At 39.2% G+C, this 23,022-nt stretch overlaps 1 protein-coding gene across 3 annotated transcripts; it reads right to left on the bottom strand.

Moving 5' to 3' along the window:
• Window positions 1–1,168: 1,168 nt before the first annotated feature.
• LOC105692028 (protein purity of essence) lies at window positions 1,169–22,856 on the bottom strand. 3 transcript variants are annotated; one of them, XM_012410905.3, is made up of 45 exons: window positions 22,709–22,856; window positions 22,470–22,567; window positions 21,728–22,176; window positions 21,110–21,634; window positions 20,854–21,017; window positions 20,501–20,735; window positions 20,147–20,267; window positions 19,577–19,752; window positions 19,319–19,487; window positions 18,963–19,186; window positions 18,755–18,878; window positions 18,407–18,633; window positions 17,839–18,048; window positions 17,582–17,766; window positions 17,352–17,493; window positions 16,990–17,267; window positions 16,603–16,909; window positions 16,371–16,528; window positions 16,003–16,227; window positions 12,733–15,934; window positions 12,493–12,650; window positions 12,258–12,413; window positions 11,854–11,886; window positions 11,533–11,734; window positions 11,250–11,439; window positions 10,790–11,173; window positions 10,337–10,686; window positions 10,097–10,210; window positions 9,733–9,936; window positions 9,469–9,645; window positions 9,224–9,398; window positions 8,996–9,146; window positions 8,647–8,875; window positions 8,367–8,519; window positions 7,947–8,240; window positions 7,633–7,859; window positions 5,779–7,549; window positions 5,523–5,684; window positions 3,602–5,407; window positions 3,376–3,510; window positions 2,946–3,287; window positions 2,379–2,833; window positions 1,889–2,213; window positions 1,614–1,773; window positions 1,169–1,508 (listed from the first exon to the last, which is right to left on the bottom strand). In XM_012410905.3, exons 1-45 carry the CDS (start codon window positions 22,828–22,830, stop codon window positions 1,444–1,446), a joined length of 15,759 nt encoding a protein of 5,252 aa, XP_012266328.2. In that variant the 5' UTR covers window positions 22,831–22,856; the 3' UTR covers window positions 1,169–1,443. The 3 variants fall into 3 exon arrangements, with proteins under 3 accessions (XP_012266328.2, XP_012266329.2, XP_025602968.2); XM_012410906.3 differs by having other exon boundaries at window positions 8,367–8,516; XM_025747183.2 differs by having other exon boundaries at window positions 8,367–8,516; window positions 19,577–19,731.
• Window positions 22,857–23,022: the final 166 nt, after the last annotated feature.

The following is a 23,022-nucleotide window of genomic DNA, read 5'->3' as shown; positions in this document are numbered from 1 at the left end:
GAGACGCTGCAATGATCGAATACTGAATTGCACGTTCGCAATTGACTGTTTCGAAATTACTCGGGATTTCCCTTGAACTTTTTTCATGAAAAACTGAACGGCGGTGTGAGAGCTTTATTTTTCAGAGTCTTTGCTAGTTTTTGGCGCGATTCTTTGGAATTTCGGGGTGAAAAACACCCAAGACTATAGTGCATTTAAAACTGACAATGTAGAGCTCTAGAATACCGGCCCTGAAAATTGAAAGTTTGCCCAAAAGTAGGTATTTGCATCAGGAGAACAGAAAACCCGAGTAGGTGGTCCGAGACCCCATAAGTCTCATCTTGTGCATGCATTCAATCCTGTATATGTATTTATTCCTACTCCCTTGCCGTATGATAAAGACACGATACACATACAAAGGATGTTAATGAGTGCATGTGGTCTCCAAGTATGTAATTAATTCGAATCAAGTCATCAATTTGAAAATAGATGGTTATTTATTCATGAATTTTCCTAAATATTTAATCATATATCAAAAACGTTTTCTTATCATCTACAAGATATTCCTATAGTCTTCTCCGATATTACAATATAGCTCTTGTAATTCTGATATTCTACTTGACTTGAAGACGCAATAACTCATTCATATGTTAACAATCATTTACCGTAGGTTTATTATAATTAATCTTCGAATTGAAAATTAGCGGATGTAAATACACTTCCTGATGCAGCTACAAATATGTTCGTTAGTGGGTGCGACATTACTGGTTCTCTTCGGCAAGTCCTTGCAATTACGGATGTTGCTGATGTCAGATATCTTGCAAGTGCTAAAATAAATAAGATACCTCGTTCGGTATCGGCTTTGGCCTAATTTAGTCCATGGATTTGCATCGACCTGATCGGGCCAAAGCCAATACTCATTGAGGTATCTTATTTTTTTTTTTTTTCAATATATTAAAAGGCATTCTGCAATTGATTTCAAATTACTTCACTTCTTATCTAAAAAAAAAAGCCAAGCCTATATCCTTTGATTCTTCTCGAAATACTTGAGTGAGTGTATTCTAAGCTTAGGAACACAAATCCATCGATTACGATCGATTAAAAAACAAATCCATTTTGAGCTTAAATTCCTTGTGGTAGGTAGATATGTTTTTAGCATATCGAATGCAATCATGTTATAATCATATGATATTTTTCCGAAAGCACAATCTTTATTTTTATATCTACGCATAAATAACATCGCAATACAGAGTTAGATATACATCATTTTTAACCACAGCAAATATCAACTCATAATATAATAAATTTAAACGAAATATTTCAAAGATAAATAAACAAGTTATATTTTTTTGAGTAGGGATTGATTATCTATACTTTGTGTGTGTATTATAATTAAAAAAGTTAGGCTAATTACAGAAAACTTAAATGGGGATCAAGCAGGAAGTAGTGGCACGTGAGATGTACCTAAGCTAAACCCTGTAACAGATCTCTTATGTATGTTGAGGGATTTTCGATTTCTTCAAGCAAACCTGTAACAAAACATATTTTCATTAATCCCGCTGTTCATTCGGCGTTATTAACATTCTCAATATTTTTCAATGAAAATAGAATCAATGCAAAACATCATTACTCACCTGCATAATCACAAAATTCGTCAAACAACGGACAGGGTAGCATTTCAAACCTATATTCTTTAAGAACTCGTTCCGAAGCTTTCAATAAAGCTTCATCATTATGCCTTATATATTCAGCCAGAGTTGCAGGCCATTGATCATCGGATATGACATTGACTTTCTACGGGAGAAAAAAATATATAGCTATTAATATCACGAGTTGATTCTCGGCGACATAGAACCGTCTCTCGACTATACGACGCAAAATTACTGGCTTCTTGAATATAAAGACTTACTTTGAAAAGATTCGAGTAGATGGAATCTACGAGTCCAAAGAAGATTAAAGCACTTTTGTAGACCGTGTAATCTTTCACCGTTGTGTCAGAAAGAGTTTTATTCGATGTTGAGGGCGAGAGATGCCTCTGGTGGGCTGTTACGATAAGTCTTCGCAAATGGGAGAGTCTGAATTGGGCCCATCTTGATGGTGAAAGCAAAAGTAAGGACAGAGTGCATTGGAAAAACGGTCCTTCAGCTTCATAGCAGCTTTCCAACCACGCTGAACTTGGCGACGCTTCTAAATAGCTGATCAAAGCCTTTTCTTCCCTGGCTGATGATCTAGTTCTGAAATGAAATTATCAAACTTGGAGGGTTACACAATCCACTATAAACAAAATATTTACATCAGGACCTACAGGCATCAGAATTCAGTCTCACCGGTATTCTGAGTACATACTTAATTGCAGGCACGTAGATTTCATATATCAGTTAAGCTTCAAAAAAACTTACGTGTTTATGACATAAAGAGCCATGTGAATGAGATATGGAACCATGTGCATATTTGACTGTGGTCCACCTCCACCTGTATCATCATGGAAACTCTTCTCTTGTGCGAAACGTAGCAATAACAATTTCAAATCATGGACCGTAGATGTATAGGAAATGTCTCGATGTCCGGTACATTCCTGTAGATATGTATTATGCCGAGCTAAACAGCTAGCAAAGGCAGATTCTGGTACTTGGGGACCCCACAATGGCAAGAGTCCATTGCATTTGGTGTTGGCATTTTGCAGCGCTGCGCTTTCCCACTCATCTCTTACACGTGCTAGTCGCACCGCAGACATGTGACAATCGACATGAACAACATTGAAATGTGTCACAGTTGTGTATCCTACCGTTTTTCTTTGCTTCGTTTCGAACTCTTCTACGTTGCAACGTTTTGTAAATGTATAAATCCCAAGAACCTGGAATTCGGGCATCGAATGTGTTATCAAGATAAAATTCATCATATTTCTGTGGAAAATCTTACATGCAAGCTACTTGTCCAATTTACTGAAACCGCTGACAAATACAAACCTTATTAGGTTGGAACTTATATCCTTCTCGACAAATGACACAAACAAGTCCAGTTTCGTCTCCCAGATCTTCCATCTGTTGGAGAATAGTACCGCTAGCTGTTACTTGGCCTTTGTCATTTGTTCGCATACCAAGCGCACCCAACTGCTTTTCACGCATTGCCATTGCCATTCGTTTCTTTTCGCTACGGGTGTGTTGACGAGCTTCTTCGATAAGTTCCGCTACTCTTTCGTTGGTACGTAATGCTTCAAGTAAGTTTTCGGCTAATGAACCCACGTGTTCGTCGGACGAAACTTGTTCCAGTCTGTGAATTATCGGAATTGTATCCTGGGAAACAGCCAACTGTAAAAGTGGAATTCCATCAATAAATACTTGTTACAACATAATAGCGATAATTTTAAGATGGGTTCAAAGTAAGTGGATAAATTACCTGTGTTGGTTCGTGATCTGTTGCCAAACCAGTAAGAAACCTCAAGATATACTTGAGTGCAGGTTTAGAAATAAACTCCTTCAATTCGTCACTATCTGTTCGAAGCAGGGTGGGTTTTACGCATGGGGCATGTAACTGAAATGAAATCATGTAACGTTGCAAATGACATATGTATAAATGATGTATAAATTCAGAGATTGTGGAAAGCTGAATTATGATTACTCACTGTGATATATTCGAGAGCATCTTTCACAATGCCCATATTAATTATGTGATCCTTCAAAGTATTTCCGATAGCATTCCGTTCTATTCCTTGTGTGAGAATACAGAAGAGTTCCAACTTTTGCTCATCCTCTGCGGTATGTTCGAAATCAAACTTGTAAAAATCTAATACTGGTTTGAAGTAGTCACATAAGAGAGCCATTTTTTCTTGATTGCCATATGTCCGTGCGGCAAGTACACGCGCAAGGTGGACTAGTACGTTATTACTCTGTCTGACCGCTGCTGATTGAGTGCAGGATAATAAAGCTTTAACATGTTCTGGACCTCCAAGCGTTCGAGAGAAAGCTTCGAATGAAGATAGAGATTGAGATGCTGCATTTGCTAGGATCGTTTCCATGATATCTAGCAGCTGTTCAGTAATTTTTGCTTGAGAGTTATCAGGCTCGCTAACAACACATCTCTGGAGCACATCTAAAAGCACTGTGACAGCACCCAACTCAGGTCTGCTCAGTACTTCTTGATTTTTTTTCACTTTGACAGATAATCTGAAAAGCTTCAATAACACTTGAAGGAGCGGCCTTGCTTTACTTACATCCCGAATAGCTGCAAGCCTATCGAGCATAACTTGGAGACCTCCGCAGTCAGCGAGGACGTTAGCCATCTTATAAACTTCTTCGTTGTTAACTTCTTGTTCGCTACTTGCATTCAAGGTTTCGACAAATTCTTCAGTGGCATCACCGAGAAGTCCTCGCATGCGATAGACTACGCGCATAGCATCGCACTCACCACCCTCCAGTACCCAAATTTTTTTGTACACCTCTTTCACTGGTAAATCAAGGCTGATTATTTTGTTATTCACCAGCAATTCCATTCCGTTATCATCTTCTAGTAAAGCAACAAGTTCACAGTCTTGACAGATTTTATTTTTGACATCTCGCATCAGAGGACCTAAGCCTATCTCATGACTGCTGTATGGATTACCCAACATCCGACCCTGCAAGAAATCTTCCTGCTGAGGATCTTTTTCAAGGGTTAAAAAGAATTCACCGATATCATTTTCCTCAGGGTATATGATCGAACATAAGCGTTCGAATATGAAAACAGGCGTGCGTACATCAAGAATGCTGTACTTTTGAATTGTTTCCACACAGACAGCCATGAAAGCCTTGGTTTCTGCTTCTGTACCCGATGTCATTTCTTCCAGGAGCTCGAGCAATTTTTCTTGAGTATCATCAATGAGCCTTGTTCTCTGGACTACCAAACGACGTAGTGACAGATACCCGTTAAGCACCGCTCCTACAAGGCGGCCCTTGTACTGTTGTTTGATATTCTCTTGTTCAAGGAATGTGGCTAACAATTCCGTCAACATTTTCAGCGAATAGCCTTGTGCAAGATCACTTGTGAGAGTAGTTTCTTCCAGACGATGTAACTCTTCAATTTCTCGGGTGAGAAGATCGGCTAGCAAGGACATAACGCCACGAACTGCTAGGAACTGTTTCCACGGCGGTTGTCGAATCAGAATCTGATAAAGGGCTAGGAATTCTGTGCTACTTTCGCCTGCAGTCCGTAATTCTTCCAAGTAGCACGTTAGAAGTACAAGTACTTCTTTTTTACGCTCTGTGCCTTGGCACAGGCTTTCCACCATGTTACATGCCACTTGTCGAGCTAGTCTGGAACTAGGATTGAATAGAACTTCTTTGAGCCAGGCTCCATCAGCTAGTTTCAAGGGCTGAATACCTCGAAGTCGCATACAGCGATAATGCCAGCGATGTCCATACTTCTCTATCAGATATAATACACGGGCTTCTTCCTATCGATAAAAATGAGCAGACGAATTAATCACTGAATTAATTCCTTCTCAAATAACTGCATACAATATTGCATCCATCAATGGAATTATATTGGTAACTAAAAATCTTAATTACCTTTTTGAGTGGTTTGCTGGGAGGACGTTCTGATTTTTTTGCTGGCATACGCTGAAGCCATTCGGAGTAGGAGTGTTTTGGATCGCCGCTTAACCATTTTCCAACATCGATACTCACTCCCTCCGGAGGTTGAATAGTTGCAAGGGATTCAATTGTTTTATCCTATTAGAAAAAGAATTGTATAATAGATTCATGTACTTCACTTGGTTTAGGATAGTTAGCGATGCAAAATAAATACAGATATTTATGCACTTACTTTGTTTTTCTTCGAAACAGGTTGATCGGGTTTGATAAGACCTTGTAGAATCTTTAGACATGGCAAAATAATGCTTTCCATTACAACAGGACTCTTGGAATCCTTACATGCCATCAAAAACAGCTGCATTACGCAACGTAATTTTTGCTCCCAGCACGCATCTTCTTTTTGTACAAGTGCAGCCAGAAGTGCCATTTCGTGTCTAACCGCAAGAGCTAAATCAAAAGCTGCGACACGACCCTTCAAAGTCATTGTTACACGCCCAGTCAGAAGTGCACAGAGCTCTTTGGTTGAATGCATATTATCTCTTGTTACAAGACAAAGTAATTGACGTACTTCCTCTTGCATTTGAACGGTTCCTTTGCGCAAATTGTTTTCAACGAGTTCTTGGATCAATCCTTGTTTGCACAAGAGTTCTCTTGCAGCACCATTTGTAGCCAGGGCACGGAGAAGCGTGAGGCAATGTTCTGTAGCAGCGGACGCACATCCGTAGCATCTTCCCACGGGAGGAACGATTATTTCTTCTTTCAAGGCTCCATCACTAGTAGATGCATGGTCTGAAGAACTCGTAGTAACAGTTTGATCTCGTTGATTTCTGTCATAAGCCACCAATTCTCTTCGACAGGCAAGGACTCTCTGAATGATTTTGCTCAATTCTTCGAAAGAAGTTTTACACTCACCGCAGTATCTTTGAGCAAGTAATTGGATAGCACGATTAACTTGAGTACTGCCTGAAACCTGAACGCCATCTTCTAGTCCTCTATCTAAACGATGTTCAGAAATTTTAACGAGTAACATTTCCAACGTTGGTTTATTCGAAATCAATGTCTTGTATACCCTATCCGCTTTTTCAAGGAGTGTGTTTATCGTAGCTACCGTTTTTTTACGGTCCTCGTCGCTTTCTATAGGGTCAACGGCACAACATGGTCTACCTGTAAGCGTGTAGTCGAACTTCGCGTACTTACAGAATCCACAAGCATGGCAAAGGAAAGGATCTTTTTCATCGTAGTTAATAGCGCGACATTTGTGGCATTGGAATACGTTTTCGCCGCAATTAGCGCACACTCCAGGGTTGGCCGGGACACTAGCAGAGCATCTGGGGCATTGAAGAGTTTCTGAAGAAGCTTGAATATTTTCATAAAAGTCGGCGTATTCAATCATCAAATTGCAAGCAACAATAGGTAACGGGAATTCCATTTTGATTTCAGTTTGTCCCTGAGCCAAAGTAATTTTCTTTGCTTTATGCCACATCGCAGGCTTATTCTTTAGTTCCACCACGGCTTGCACGGATCTGTTATTGTAGAATACATTGATAGTGCGAACCATTTTTGTTCTCTTCAAATCGCCGATGCGAAGTGTGATGCGGCTAATGGTATGGCTGCCTACGAGCTTAACGATTTGTGTGGTTGTTGTAAATTTGGAGTCCACTTTTATGGAGGATAATTTGATGGTTGCCAATGGGACTTCTGGATTATTGCACACCAGGCAAGGTTCGCTTTCCAGGTAATATCCATCCAATTCAACGAACTGTGCCAAATTAGCGTACAAATTAGCGTTGGGATGTCGTGAAAGTAACTGGTTCTGCGCGTGCAAAACGGTAACAGCTTGCTCCATGTAGGTATGCATTTTCTTGCTAGTATGAGGGGTTTTGAGGGAGAAGTAACCTAATAGATCCACAAATTGAGCAGCTTTGCGACCGTAAACAGGAAGCATCGGCCATAATCGCCATAAAAGATCTAGTAGCGCTTCTTGATCCGTTGGATTACAGTTTCTGCAAAGAATTACGCTATTGTCAGCAATTTAAAGATCATCATTGCTCGATGGATTCATGAACAGCGTGAAACTATAGCTTACTTGTAAATTGCCAGCACGAGAGAATGTGCTTGCCAGCGTATGTTCGTATTGTTTGTTTCCAGAAGGAATGTTTGGACAAATTTCGTCAATAAAGCCGGAGATACTTGTTGCTGTATTTGCTCCACTAAAGTTACGCACTGAGCTTCTTCAAATTTAGCTTCTGTATCAGAGTCCTCAGACTTTTCACGATCACGTCGTTCTTTAACATTAGCAGAAGTTTTCGACTCCTAAGAGCAAAGAAAAATCGTATTAAAATTATGAGGACTATTAGGTTTCCACGCGAAATTTTTTCATTCAACAATTAGTTAACTTACTTTTACTTTAGCATCTCTTGGTTTAGTAGTGGAACATATGGCACATTGGAGTAGCTGCAGCACTGTCGAACTAACACCTTCGTCAAGCAAAGTTGAGATTGTAAGCAGATAGGAAAGTACAGTTTTCTGTTTCAAACAGAATCGTTGCCAGTTTCCAGTACGGCTTGTAGCTATTTCAACGCAACATTTCAAATGTTCAATGAGTTCTACTAATGAGTCGTAAGGGAGAGTGATCGAGTGTGGTCGGGCTTGCAAAGGATCGTAGCCTCCAGTGTTACAGCATTGCTGAACGGACTGCAAAAAAAAATAATTCGATAATAATACAGTTCTGAGATCTGTTTGTAGAAATATTATTCGGAGCTTCCAAATGAGCTCACTTGACTCAAAGCAGAAATTTCTAAACTATACAGTTGTATCTACCTGAATGTGAGAAACCAAAGCATGTAGATCTCGAAGCTGACGGTACTTGTCCTTGTTACCGCAAATGAAGAGTAGAAGTTTTCGCACTTGCCGTCGTACGAATGGAGTTTGATACGACATCATGTACTCACAAAGGTAGAAATGCCAAGCCTGCTTAATAATGTGAATTAACAAGTTAAAGGAACGAAAGAGTTAGTAGGAAGAATTCACTTTAATACTGCATTCAGTGCCAATGGTATTTATACTGTGCCAAGTATTTTGAACTTTATCAAAGATTTACCTGCTCAAAAGCTGGTTGGGATATCGTGTTCTCCGCATATTTATGAACTTGATACGGAAGACGTAGAGCCATTTCTGTCAACAACTGAGGGTAGGCATCAAAAACGTCACTTGCATGTCCTTTTACATATTGACGAAGAAAGAATGGAGACATATCTGGGGGGACGGTTGTGAGGTGGTCTTTGAGTAATTGTCCACCAATAACTGTACCAGATTCCTCAGTGGCAGTCCTAGAATCCAGAAATGAACAACTAAAGTTTAAAGTATTATTTATTGGACTGAGAAATTTATTTGACCTTTGAACCTCAATTGTTTGCCGAAAAAAAATAATACTTTGACAAATAACTTACGATTTCCAATATTCAAGTAATGACTTTAACAGCGTTAGACAGTAATCAATGACTCCAGCTTTACTCAGAATAGCTGCTGAAGTTTGTGATACAAAGTTGGGATTCTCAGTTTGAGCTTTGGTGTTATATTTTGATCGTGACATGAGAACACCTGGAAAGTGAGAAAAAGTTCACAGTAAACTGAAGATGAGAATCGGCAGCGATCAAAATTCAAGTGGTATTACTAACTCAGAAGCCGCATGATAACTAGGTGAACTTCTCGTTTGTTACTGCGTTGACAGATATTGGTTGTATCCGGTTTGTCCATTTCCAATTCTTTCACCAGTGCTTTCAATAAGCTTTCAATACAGCTTCTGTCCCTTTCGTCCTGGCCATCAAGATCTGACGTCAACATCAATACAACCTGAAACAAATTACAATGAGTAAGATAAAATTGACTTGGATTACAATGGGCTGTGTCTTTGGCAACTTACCTGCATGAACGGAATCGCGAGTACACCTGAGACATTAGTGAGATTTGGTATGAATTGGACAAGTCTATCCAATAATAGAAGGCGTATAGAGTGCAGCTTTGTTGTATTTTCTCCAACTACTTCATTTTCTTGTTCTGCACCATGTTCTTGTTCAGTGCCTTCTTCCTGTTCAGTGGCCTAGAGAAAATGATTAATTTCCGAAATTATTCATCGACCATTTCTTCTTCAATGATATTTGGATTTACTAAACTCAAGATAACTTACGGTAAATGTGGTTGGAGCACCAAGAGAACTCGTTTCAGAACGGGGAGGTTGCCCCATCCCTATAGTTGGCATACTGTCTGGTGCATTTTCTCCGTAAGCTGAACTACGACCAGAAACGTTGTGCTCCCCGATTATGCTGTCAACTCCACTGCCACCACTTTCACTACCCCCGCTTTCACTACCCTTACTGCCACCGCTACCACCCTATTACAGAACAATCGGTGATGCTACCAGACGCACAAAGTGATACAAATTGGAAAAAATGATATAAATAGTGTGGTTAGATACAACTTCGGAATTGATCAGAAATTTTCTTCTTCAGGTAAAACATGATGAAATGTGAGCCTTGTCTCGACAGACTTACCTGTTCCGCAGGAGATGTCCGCAGAGTACTACCCTCTGTAGCTGCGGTAGAGCCTTCGTCATCCGACCCTCCAGCAGAGGCAGTTGTATCGGAATAATGACCCCCTTCTGGCCCCTGAATCGCGAACAATCAGTTAGTGTGTAGTTTAATAAAGTTTTCTCCTGAGATTTACTTTTGGTAGCATACTTGTTTTCCTAAAATTATCGAGAATATTAGTAATTATATACATGATTTATTTACCTGCGCCGAGCCTTGCTCTTGAACAAGTCCTGCGGCAACTAGAGCCTGTAAACTTTGTAATCCAGGCTGCAGATTTGCTTGTAGACTAAGAGCAATTGCGAGTTCTACCATAGTTTCATCATCAGCGTCGGGAGGGATGTCCAATACGGGTGGAAATCCACCTGGACCGAGCAATGCTTCTAGTGCATTTGCAGCTTGACCTGATGCACCTCCTTGTATTTGGTTATTTTCAGCTCCTAACAGTCCCATAGGTTCGACAGCTTCAACATCAAAGTGCTGATCATTTTCGCCAGATTCCTGAGAAGGCTGTGATGAAACTGGGCCAGGTTTTTCTTCGTTTTCAACTGCTGCTACGGAAAAATCATTGTTAAATACAATTGAATCATTTGATCATGGTTACATTTGTAATCACGAAATGAATTTCACTTCATTTTCAGAGAGATTGGAACTTACCTGGTGTGCTGCAATGTGGTGGGCTTGGTATGTATACTCTTCTTCTCTTATATCTGGGTCTTAGTACCCGGATTATTGCCTGTTTGGCACTGAAACTAACTAGTGTGTCAGAATTCAGCAACAGTTGGAGATAAAGTTTGGCAGCCAAGGGCGTATTTGCCTCTACATCGCATATTGTGAAAGAATGTATAATTTCAACAATTGCGTGAACGGTAGCTTCCGTGTGTGTTAAGCCTGGTACAACAACTGGGGCCAGAGCCATGTTTTTAGGGAAAGCCATATGTAGTGACCACAACACATCCATAATTTGTACAACTATGTGTTGATTTGCATCGATTGTTCCGCGATTTAGTAAACTAACGCGATCTTGTTCCAATACCACCACTGAAAAATAAGTTTATATACTCGAATGAACACACAGTTGGAATTAGATGAATGAAAATGATAAAAGACGACTCACAGTTTGCTTCATCAAAAGGTTTCATTGCATGTTGATCAGCAAATTTAGCGAGATTATGAGGTCTAGCAACAGCAATACTTCTGACAATAAGAACAAGTCTATAAAAGTTTTCCGCATCTATGTCTCTAGGATCATTGATTTTTCGCATCGCCTTCAATGAGTCAAGTACATGTAATAATAATGCTTGGTCCTGAAAAAATCAGCATTGAATTATGCTAATTCTATGTTTGAAAATTCAGTAATATATCCATATCTGTGAGTCGGAATATATATTTTAATATACCTTATAGGAGTGATAAGCTGTTTTGGCATTGTGCAATGCAGCGAGTAATGCTACTGTATGCATCTGAACAGGAGCAGGAGTAGGTAGAGTTAAAAGATTTGTAGCAACTTCAATTGCCATTGCTCTTAGTGATGTTATAGTGTCATCGCCTGACATTAGAATAAAGGACGACTCCAACACTTCTAGAATACTGGAAACCATTCTGTAATCAAATTTTTTAGATAATTAAGATGTGTTGATTAAAATTGGGAGACTGATGTTAAATATCTTTCAAAGATGAAGTGAATTGATGGCTGTGTAGTTGGTTACGTTACTTCTTACCTCTCGATATTGACAGAATCATCCTTTGGTGGTCTGATGCAATACAATATAAATGAAAATTAAATTATGGCAGAGAAGCTTGCTATGCAACTAAGCAGCAAATATCGAGTATAGAAATGTTACACATGAATCCCCTGGGATGGGAAATGTTAAGAGTCAAATTTAAATATATGAATGGTAAAATTCAAAACTTGCTTGTGCTCGATACGGTGGCCAATATTAGATGCAAAAAATTTGGAGCAAATTTTCAACACAGGTATTTTTGTTTCATTCATTAGTTGTGAAGATTAAGTGTTTGTTATTGGAAATATAATGTGAAAGCTGAAGATACTTTTAAAGGACGTAAAATAAATAATTTAGTTGGACAACGACAAAATGATGTTTTATTAAGTTTAGAAACGTACTTATCGAGTGATGTAAGCGGTGCCGGTGATACAACAGCATTTTCTGTTTCGTTATTTGTGGAAACACCAGGAGCAGCTACAGCAGGTGCTGATTGTCCAGATGGAATTTCTTCCGATTCTTCAGGCCAACCGAATGCATCTTTTGTTTTACCGTAGCTTTTAGAGAAAAACAAGAAGATCAAGTAATCTATTGGGGTATAAGTAACGAAAAAAATTTGAATAAAGAAATACTTACACTTTGATAGAATCCACCATAATCACGCCCTCAGGATCTTGAGAAGGTCCAAACGTGATGGTCAATTTTTTGTCCGCTTGTAGACTTTCTTCTCTAGCAAGTGGAATATCAAACCACCGACTACAAGTCACAGTAGTTCTCACACTTCTTCCAAATACCTGAAATCCAAATAGAAATTTGCGTAGTAGTGGTTAGATCAATGCACAAAGGTATGATTATTGACATCTAAACGGACTTTACCTCAACATACAATGGAGCTCTCTGAACATCTTGATTCCCAAGCAAAACTCGCACTCCCGTCATAACCAATGTGGCATCACTATTGGTACATTCAACATTAAAACCCATGGCCTTGGTTGAAACAACATACATGCCCGTAGTATTTAGTCGATGTTTTATTTGAGCTATGTTGTATATCTGAAGTAGATCGTTTCCTCCAAATTCTACGTCATTCATTGCTTGACAATGCTCAAAGAAGTCAATGGGGAATGATACCGAATTCGATGGCTTTCCAGTCTTTGTGGATTTCTTTTTTTTACTTGGTTTCAGAGGGGTCATGGTACTAATTGGTTGCACACTTGAAGACATCCAGAATCCTGTTTGTTCCATGGCAGCCATATAAATTCTAAGACTTCCATCTTCGCAAAGTAGAATTAAAGTAGTTCTGTGTTCAGCATTTGAACTAGGATGTCGTATGGCAACCATATCCATAATTTTCGCTTTGGCTGGTATTACTTTAATCTCTTGAATCATCACAGATTCAGGTTTGATCATCAAAATCACTGGATTATTGCTAGTTTGTAAAACAGAGCATACGATTCCAGGGTGATTGGCAACTTCACTCCATTGATACAGTGGTTGCGGCTGATTGTTATTTGATTTATTTCCATTTGACTTATTATTAGCCAAATTTATCATGAAAACGACCGTGATATCCAAATCCATGTACTTTAGTGGTGCTATGAAGCTCTTACCAGACGAGTAACTGAAGAATAATAATTGCAAGGCGTGCGAATAATATATGGACACACCTCCACCCCCAACCTGCCCATTAACGTCTTTAATTTCAGAGTGATACACTTCCAATGTATTAGTAACATAGAACGGTCCATGTTTAGCAGAACTTTCTTGGTCCATAGCTTGACTGTAGATATAGCCAGCTGATGACATCAATAACAAATGGAATAAGTTATTTTCCGTATGTATGAAAGTACAGTCTCTTATTTTGCCAGTAGGGACAAGGAAGTAATACTGAGGGCTCAATGCATCTTTTCCAAGATCATAAATCTTGACAAAATCGGCGGTAACTAAGGCCAACTGAGTTTGTGAGCCAGGAAGCCATATTGCTCTTATGATGAAGTTTCCAGTCTCTAATTGGGGGTGTAGTACTAAGTGATCTGAAACAGTTCCTGAACTGTTGAATGTTAGAACGTGACAATCTTTAAGACCACAAACAGCTAGGAAATCTTCATTCCATTGGTTTCCTGTTACTGATAAAACAGTGAAAGGTATAGGTGCCGATGCAAGTCTAGTCAACGTCAGTTTCCTCTTTGATGAATCAGCTTGCTTCAATAAAGCACTTAATTGGAGTACTGTTATTTTTCCTTTTTCGTGTGACACCGCTAAATGCTGTCTTTTTCCGTGTGGAGATGATAAACAACACATGGCAACACGACGGATCAAATGTGCTGACAGTAATTGCCTTATCGTCTGACCTTGCTCACCACCGTAGTTCATCCTAACGTTTTCAAACGCTCCTTCTTGAGATCCTAATGTTGGAAGCATGAGTTGATCAGTGTGTTCAAATTTCTTGTCGAGTGTATGTAATTGTCTCAAAGCCAATTGGGCTCTAGCATGGCAACCAACCGGAGAATTCTTCTGACAAGATGCATCCACGGCTGGTACCAGACTTCGCGTTAACTCTACTAATGAAGAAACTAGTCCACTACTAGCTAATTGAGATAGGACCCAGTCTTTCGTGCCTTCAAGTTGTTTTGCCAAAGCGATGAGTTTTTGTTTGTCACGTTCACTTCGCTCAAATCTGTCATGGGGGTGATCCGGGCTAGAAGCGCGACGTCTCAAGCTACTTGTCAAATGTGTGCTGCTATCTGTAGTAGCTCCTGTGTTATGGACGCCAGTACCACTAACTTGATGTTCAGAACTCTGAGGGCTACGTTTAGTCAGAGCTTGGCAGGATCCATCGGCTTTTGCTCCACAGTCGCAAAAGAAGTTTCCATACTTGGCATAAGTTACATCATGACCTCTGTGACAGACGCGGGCACATACGGTACAAACTCCAACGCCATCAACCATGGTGCAAGTATGGCAATGATACCAATGTTGAATCATGAATTCTTTTTGTGTAATCGTGAATGAACAGAGTTTGTTGCAAAGGCTATCTTCGTCAGAGTCTTCAGCTGCACTGTCATCGTCATCGTGAGCAATTTCATCAACCCAGTCGCTGTCATTAACGTCATTTATCGGAGTAGCACCTTCCCAAGGTGGACTTGTAGCTCGATCTTGACCCTGAGCTAATTGTGGACAAATTGCTCCAACTATGTCTGCAACGTAGTTTAATACACAACATCCAGCTTCGACATAAGGCAATGGTTTGTCTAATGTTTGTGGGTCTTTTGTTGTCAATTGTTGTTTACAAAGTTCAATCCACTCTGTAGCGGCGTTGAATAACTGGATATGTCCTTTGTAGGAACCAGCATCAGCCAAAGTAGACATAACACGCATTAGTTCTGGGAATCCAACACCTTCGATTGCTGGCGAGAGAATGTGATAGCCTATTGGTATCAGAGCTTGTAGAATAATCACTGATACATTTTCACTCACGCTACTGTCTTGTTTCACAATGTAATTGGTCAGAGCTTGGAGAAGTTGACTATTTTCATGTGATGTATGTTGATCATCTGTGGGACTTGAAATCTGAGTATTGTTTGCTGGTGCAACTTGTGCAATTGTCCACTGGCTTTGCTCATTATTAGGTGCATTGGATTCTTCCGGTTTTTGGCTATCTTCACTATTGCCACTAACTGCTACCAAAGCAGTAGCCGTTATTACAGTAGGTGTTTGGACGTTAGTTGAAGATGCACTAGGCGAAATATTTGTAGCTCCCAGTATAACGTGGCGCAACCATACCTGTAATTTTTCACTGTCTACATTTGCTAGGTTCGATACGGAACTGCACAGCCGCTCCAGTGAACTATCGAACGACTTCTCAGCTGTCTTGAAAAGTTTTATGAAGAAGCGAAGAACGTTAGCACTGAACCGTGGCGAAGCTTGAGGTGAGGCAACGGATAACAAAACTGAAACCAGTGTAGTGCTTGTGTTTGGAGTGAAGAATATATCTAATGCTTTACATCCTACTGGCTTTTCTAACAACTGCTCCCAGTATTTGATGCACTGCTTCAAGATTCTTTCATCAATCGAGACACTGAAAAAATAATCAATGATTTTCCAATTGCATAATGGAGAAGTTCAGGTTCAAATATAATTCCTTACTTGATATCCTCTGTATTGTTGCTGTAATCCACGATCAAATTGTACGTGTGATTTAGAACAAAAAGATGTTCACACAGCTGTCTAGCTTCACTTTCAAAGTCACCAATCAACTTTCCCAATGTTTGGGATGTCGCTTCTTGAAGATACTCGGTACGAGCATCCATTGTCAGAGATATCAGAATATCCATAGCTCTTGAACGAATTTCTGATGATTCTGGAGTTTTCCTACAATCAAACATGGTGTAAGTATGCGTTTCAATTGGATAATCCAATCAACATTACAGTTTGCATGGGTATTGAGCAGCGTAAAATTAAGCCACGAATCAAACCACTTATTCCACAGAATATAGACAAGATAACAGACTCACATGATGTATTCTCTGATGAAAGTAACTAGTGCAAGTAGTAAGTTTTTCAGCGATGGGTTAACAGAAAAAGTACCATACTCGGATAGCGAACCAATATGGTGGTTTACTGTGGCTAGAATATAACTTTCGGCTGGTATTATATCATTTGCGTACGTATTCTGCAACAAAAAAAAATTGTATGAATGAGATCCATCACAAGTAATTTCAAGGATAACGGAGAAATTTTAATTACCCATGGCACATCCGGCACACTAATGGCTTTCCATTTGTCTAATACCGTACGAACACTATTTGGTAATAAGGATACAAGCGAAGGTTCCGAAGCCCAGCTTCCACCAGCGATGCAAATTATTCCATCCAGTACTAAATAATCAGACAGGTTGTATTTCCCAGCTGGCTCTGAGGACTCATGCATTTGATAAAGGAGACTAGATCTACATGAAGCCAGAATAGCCTCAGTTAGAGACAAAATATGTGGCAATATGTCTACCACCATTTTATTTATGTTTGATGAAATAGAGTCTGGTGTCTGGGGACTTCTATAAGAAAAATGGATTCGAATTAAATTAAACTAGTTCACTTCATCATTTCTGATGCCTTTTTGCATAGAGGTACTTACTTTGAAGCCTCAATATTATCGGTTGGACTTTTGGATACACTCTCATCCATGAGAACTTGAAGTTTTCCAATCACGGCAGCCAATATACAAAGTGAACTGAGTTTAGGTAAAGCCGATTTTGGCATTATCTTATCGGTCGGATTTACTTCAGGTTTTAATGAATTAATGCAACTTTTTGCAAGCGTCACATCATACTTCAAAGAATTGACTGTTGAAGAAACAGTTTTGAGCAGATTTTCAGCATACTGTGTATACATGCCCTGCTTTACCAAACAATCCTATAAACAAAAATATTATCAGGCGTGGTAGAAATATCAGAAGGCCTTTCAAACAATTTGTTCCACATCTATGATTTGACTTACTTTCATCCATCCGGTAAACGTTTTATAGGCCGCTCTAGGTCCCCAAACTAAGGAATGCAAGAGCATTGGACTTGCTGGAATTTCTTCCCCGAGGGCAAGTTTATCCATGTACGGTGTTGAAGGAGGTAGCATTAAGAGTAACCTTAAGACAAACGAAAGTAATGAATAGTTAGTTATTGGAATGACTTCCAGTTTACAATCAATTCTTTCATAGAACCGAAATAATATACCTCCAACAGATGGAGAAGCAGTATTGCGTGGCACATAATCCAGTAAATGTCATCCGTTCTTTATTTTCTGAAGTTGATTTTTGAGGCATACTCGTTTGGTTGATGACATTCAAAATGTCAATCAATGCGTCGACAAGAAGTGGATATTTCATTTTATCAGGGGTCCCCAGCACAAAATTACATGCCTATAAAGTACAACATTTTATATGAGATACTGCATGAAGAGATTTTGAATTTCAAGTTCAGGTCACACATACCAATCCGTCGAGTTTGGGGGTATCTTGATTGTTGAAATCTGATGCAGTCAAATTGTAAAAACGAGGTCTCATTGCAAACTCATCTTGGGGGCCGAATTTCCGATAGTTATCTTCAATTTCTTTCCAGGGAGTATATATTCGCGACGCTTGTTTATTACCTTCTTTTGTTTCAGAAACTAGACTAGTTGCGGAGAATAAGTTCCATTGAACCTAACACATAAAAGTTATTGGCTCCATATTGAAATCATATTCTGATTATTAAGTATCAAAAAAAAAATCGTGATTACAATGTACGAGGCGTTTACTACCACACAGTTGACACTTTCAAATTGGTGGCCCTGTTATCTCATGCCGTATAAATAAACTGAACTTGTTCTAGCATCCAATGAATCGATGTTAATCTTTGAAGTATAGCAGGAATGTGGAGGACAATTACGATAAAGAAATGAAGAAGTAGCGGATAATGGGAATGAGGAAAATCATTGATTAACATCTTTGGCACTTGCAAAGCCAAATGATCTCAACCATCGGATGCAATATTCAAAAGAAATTAACGTTTAATGCTCACTTGTTCAAGTAGCGTTGATGGTGCGTCGTAAAGGTGTTTCATCATATATTCAAGCAATAGTAATAATCGGGATAAATGTAATAGTTGGGAATCTTTCATGGGAGTTTTGACGGCCTCGCTGCACCGAACTGCTCCACTGCCAGTCACAAGCAGGACGGATTTCTTTTGCATCAGGTTCAACGAGTGAAACAAAAACAGTACTAGCTGAGCATGTTCCACATTTAGATCTAAAAAAAATATCAATATGTTTAAATCGGCCAAAGCATCTAAAGAATATAATCCTTTTATAGTGGAAGAAATTCTAACTAAACAATTCATAAAACACACTTTCAATCAGAGATACTTTACCTTCATTTTCAGCTTCAAATGTAGCTGGAGGGTTGCAGACATTTTCTACCATAGTTGTTACTAGCCGATGCCAAATACTTATGCAGGCAGCTTCTTTTTCCGACTGCGGCTTCAACAGTAAAATCTAGTGGAGACATTTTAAAAAAATTGTAAAAGGAATATTTAACAAAAGTAGGTATTATTGAGTCTAAAAATAATCACGAAATACCTGTGCCAAAACACTTAGAGTTCTTGGATACACTTGTAGTGGCCAGGAAGGTGTGCTGTTTTCTACTGACCAAGGGCTGACCCCCAGATGGTGAAGCAGGGTATTCTGCAGAGCTTCACTTAGAGTATTTCGAGCCAATAGATTATGGGTGTAGCGACTCAAAGCTTGCGAAAACTCAGAGTACATTGCCCCTAATGTCGCTCCATAGAATACAGAGATAGTACCTGTAAATATAGTGCGTGGAAAAGTCTTAATAATCTTTTGATAATAAAATGAGAATCTGACTGTTGGAAATTATTGAAGCCTGTGGTCTGCAAAAAATCATTTGAAATAAATTGTAAAGAGAATGATCATACCTGTTTCAGTTCTCGCAGTTTCATGATCTAGATCTCGAATAATGGCCGCAAGAATAACCATCTGCTGTTCTACCAGACCATGGACGACATATTCACGGATAAAAAGGCTTCGACTACCAATTAGGTGCTGGTTCATAAATTGAAAGATCTGCGTGGCCAAAGATATGTACTGTAACAAATAGAAGACATTATGTTAGGTATACCAATGTAAAATCAGATGAGATTGCTACAATAATTTTGCAGATCGTGCCAACATACTCCATGGGGCTCTCGATTGTCAGGTACAATAGCAGTTGTAGTTCTCTCCGTGTTGGTCTCGTTATTGGGCTCCTTGGCTGTGTTGGTGGGAGATCCTTCAGAAGGGTTAAGCGTTTCCTCAAACCACAGTCCCAGGATAGGTTCGCTGTCCTCCTCTACCGACATAACAGTTTGTTCTACGTGGTGAACATACACCATAGCGTTAGTAAGCGGACAGACAGGAAAAAACGCGAGATTATTAGTTAATGATAATAACGTGTGAAAAGTCAAACATCGTTTGGTGTTGAATTAATTTCAAAGCGACTTTGATGAAATTTCAAATTTTACCATCTATTACATCACAATGAATGCGCAAGCTTTGGAAAGGAATAACACTCCGATTTTTCTGAAATAATTACACTTTGAGATTAATCAATTAAAAGTATAATGAAATATAATGAAATTTCAAAGACGAATGTGTCCTAAATTCAAAATGCGGCTATCAGTCTATTCGGAAACGGGGATTGCAGAGAAATCAATGCATCTGAATCTCTGGGCAACACATAGATAAATAAGTACAAAAAATATTACCTTCATCGGTCGAGCTTTCATCAGAGCAGCTCAAGAGGTCTTCGTAATACGTGGTGGAGTCAGATTGACTTAAGGTATCACCTTCAAACGGATGTTTTTGAACTCTCTTCAAAGTACATGCCTGCAACAAATTCTGTTTATCAAATGCCAATCACGCACAAATGTGTACTTGTACATTGGGTGTGAAACTTCACTGATTTGGAATGAACACTTTTTAAACACTTATAGTGTATAATCTATTTGATGACGTTTGGAATGAAAACTTCAACAAAATGTTGTAGGCATATGAGTGAAATACTGCTGGTAGATATTGCATTGCATCGGGAGGAGCTAGTGTCAAAGAAATCACTTTACCTTTCTGTAACTGATGGTGGCCAAGTAAAAAAGGAGATGATTCAGCGGAGCTGCTTGTAAGAATGTAACAGCTCTTTGCAATGCGCTAGCAGTTGCCAAAATATCTAGTGGTGCAGGTTCAGGAGGTGGGGGACGGTCTGGTCCGGCCTCTACAGATACATCCTCCAGCAGTGGACTCATCAATGTGAGAGCGTGAGAGGCGAGAGCAACAGAGAGAACACCAAATCCCTGTTGTCTGTGAGAAAATATTTTTTATGGTATTTACATAATATGAATAAAAATACAGTAGACTTCGAGCTCAACAGGTCCAGTTGGGGATGGCTACTAGTTAAAGTAAATTATGATAAACTTACACTTTCATTAAGTTTATACGGCCGGTTCCGTCTCTCGATTTGCTGGGGGATTTCCCTTTTTCTTCTTTGCCTTTGTCACCTGCACTGAAACTACTTATAGAAAGCTGAGCTTGAAGACCCGCGACTAAAAGCCAAACCCCAATGAGGAGATGATTTTGTAATATCTATATCAAGCAAAAAGAAAGATGTACACAGATATTGTACCGATTTCGTTCACGGTCATTCAAACTAGAACATAAGTGCAAATATATCTTACATGTCCACCAGCACGGGTACTGTATTTGATCACGTTGGAGACAATTCCGAAAATTTCTAAACTTTTTTCAACAACTGTAATGGCCAGTGTATCATATTCTTCTTCTGTTCCTTTTGCGCCTTGGCTTCCTTGTTGATTTGTTGAAGTGTTTGTACTGCACTTGGGTGATACTGCATTACTAATACCAACAATGCTCGAGGCTGTGGCATTGGCGATTGAACAATATAGGCAGGACATTGTCAACAATGATAACTTTTCAAGTTTGGCAGGTGTCAAGGGTTCGAGAATTGGCAACGATACAACACTATGCACGATATTGATATCATTGACAACTGCATGCAGGCTGTGACGAATTATGTGTGCTTCGGAATGGTTGGATGGAAGACTAAACCCTTTTCTATTCAGATATGCTTGATACTTTCGCGTATATCGAGACAAATACGGAAGATTTGTACACATATCGAGTAGTGTATCTCCTGCACCCATACACTGGAGAGTGCTTATGTTGTTGGATATGAATAGCATCTGAAACGATAAAACAAATTCAAAAATGATACACAACAATTTCGTTTTGATTTTTGAATAATTCCCAGACGACGAGTAAATCATTACACTCACCTTTACATCTGCATTCACATCATTGTTAGCCGAATCAGAAGCAATTTTATTGGTGCTATCGCATGTTGGTTCATTTTTTAAGTTCATAGTTGGTACAAAATCTTGTAGCGGCGTTGTCAGTTGTTCAAGTATACTGCATGACAAATCACTACGAGCTCGTTTTGATTCCTTGATAGGTTGCGGAGATGTTTCTTTCTCTCCACTAGGTGGCGATGTCTTTATATGTGAGGGTAATTTTGCATTTTTCATTATCGCAATAAGTGTAATTTCTTCCGTCCTCGTCAACAATGATTGCCCGATACATAATGCACGGATTGGAAGAAGTAGTTGCTTTGTTAGTAAAACGGTAGGACTCCCATCGCCAAGCTGGGATTGAGGGAGTCTGCCAATCAAGTAAGTAAGAAGTACTCTGCATCCTTGCCAAACTGTCGGAATTTGACTTTTGGACACTAATGAGAAAAAAACACAATTTAAGTAAATTGTATACAGTGGGGTCTGAGAAAAGGAAAAATCATGCGTTTTGATAACTTGATAAAACGGTATTGCCAGTTTGCCATTTCAGAGCAAAGTTACGGTTGCACAGAGATTAAGTACAACCAGAGCTATTGTAAATACTGTGACAACTATTTATACCCAAAGTTATTCCCCACCCATGATGTGCAATCAGATATATGGGTAAAACTGATATATATGTAGCTCCATTTCGATAAAATTATAATATGCCAGGTCATGAAGAACTCACATGTTCCAGCGCTTCCGGCAATATAATCTGCGGCAAGGGCCGCAAACGATGTATAAAAGGCTTCGTGCTGTTCATCATGTGAAGAGAACTCTGCTTCGCTGTTGAATGATTACAAATTTAATCAATAAAAATACCCTTGATAGGACAAGTATCCATTTCTGTACTGTCACTCAGTCCATGAATCCGGACACCAATAGTGTTGACATGATTACCGAAAACTTAATTATTATTATACTTGCCTTTTTATTATAGCTTTAACAAGCTCAATTATCTCGTTTTTATTAAAAGATCCATAAGATGCAGCTAAAATTGGCTTTATTATTGAAGCCCACTCGACGACACCACCACTCTTCGCTGCCATTTTGATAACGTTTGGTATGAAATTGTAAAAATCCACAACTGCGCGACGAAAACTATCGGTCGAGAACAGTCCATGAACTGACGAGAAGGCTTCAGTCATTCATTGTAGAGGCAGCACCAGCAGAAAGAATTTGAATCTGCAATTTGAACAAACGACTGGAGTAAAATGCAGGAAACTCCTGATATAGCGAAA

The sequence above is a fragment of the Athalia rosae genome, chromosome 2, assembly GCF_917208135.1.
Source record: "Athalia rosae chromosome 2, iyAthRosa1.1, whole genome shotgun sequence".
In the NCBI taxonomy this organism is placed as follows: domain Eukaryota; kingdom Metazoa; phylum Arthropoda; class Insecta; order Hymenoptera; family Athaliidae; genus Athalia; species Athalia rosae.
Note: the sequence above shows the minus strand (reverse complement) of the source record. Positions and strands in the feature narration are given on the sequence as shown.

Coding starts and splice junctions, on each gene's coding strand:
- LOC105692028 (XM_012410905.3), bottom strand. CDS start 22,830: ATGGCAGCGAAGAGTGGTGGTGTCGTCGAGTGGGCTTCAATAATAAAG. Junction 18,634..18,754: donor ATTTGAAGCTGAAAATGAAG/GTAAAGTATCTC, acceptor TATTTTTTTTAG/ATCTAAATGTGGAACATGCT. Junction 3,288..3,375: donor CAGATCACGAACCAACACAG/GTAATTTATCCA, acceptor CCACTTTTACAG/TTGGCTGTTTCCCAGGATAC.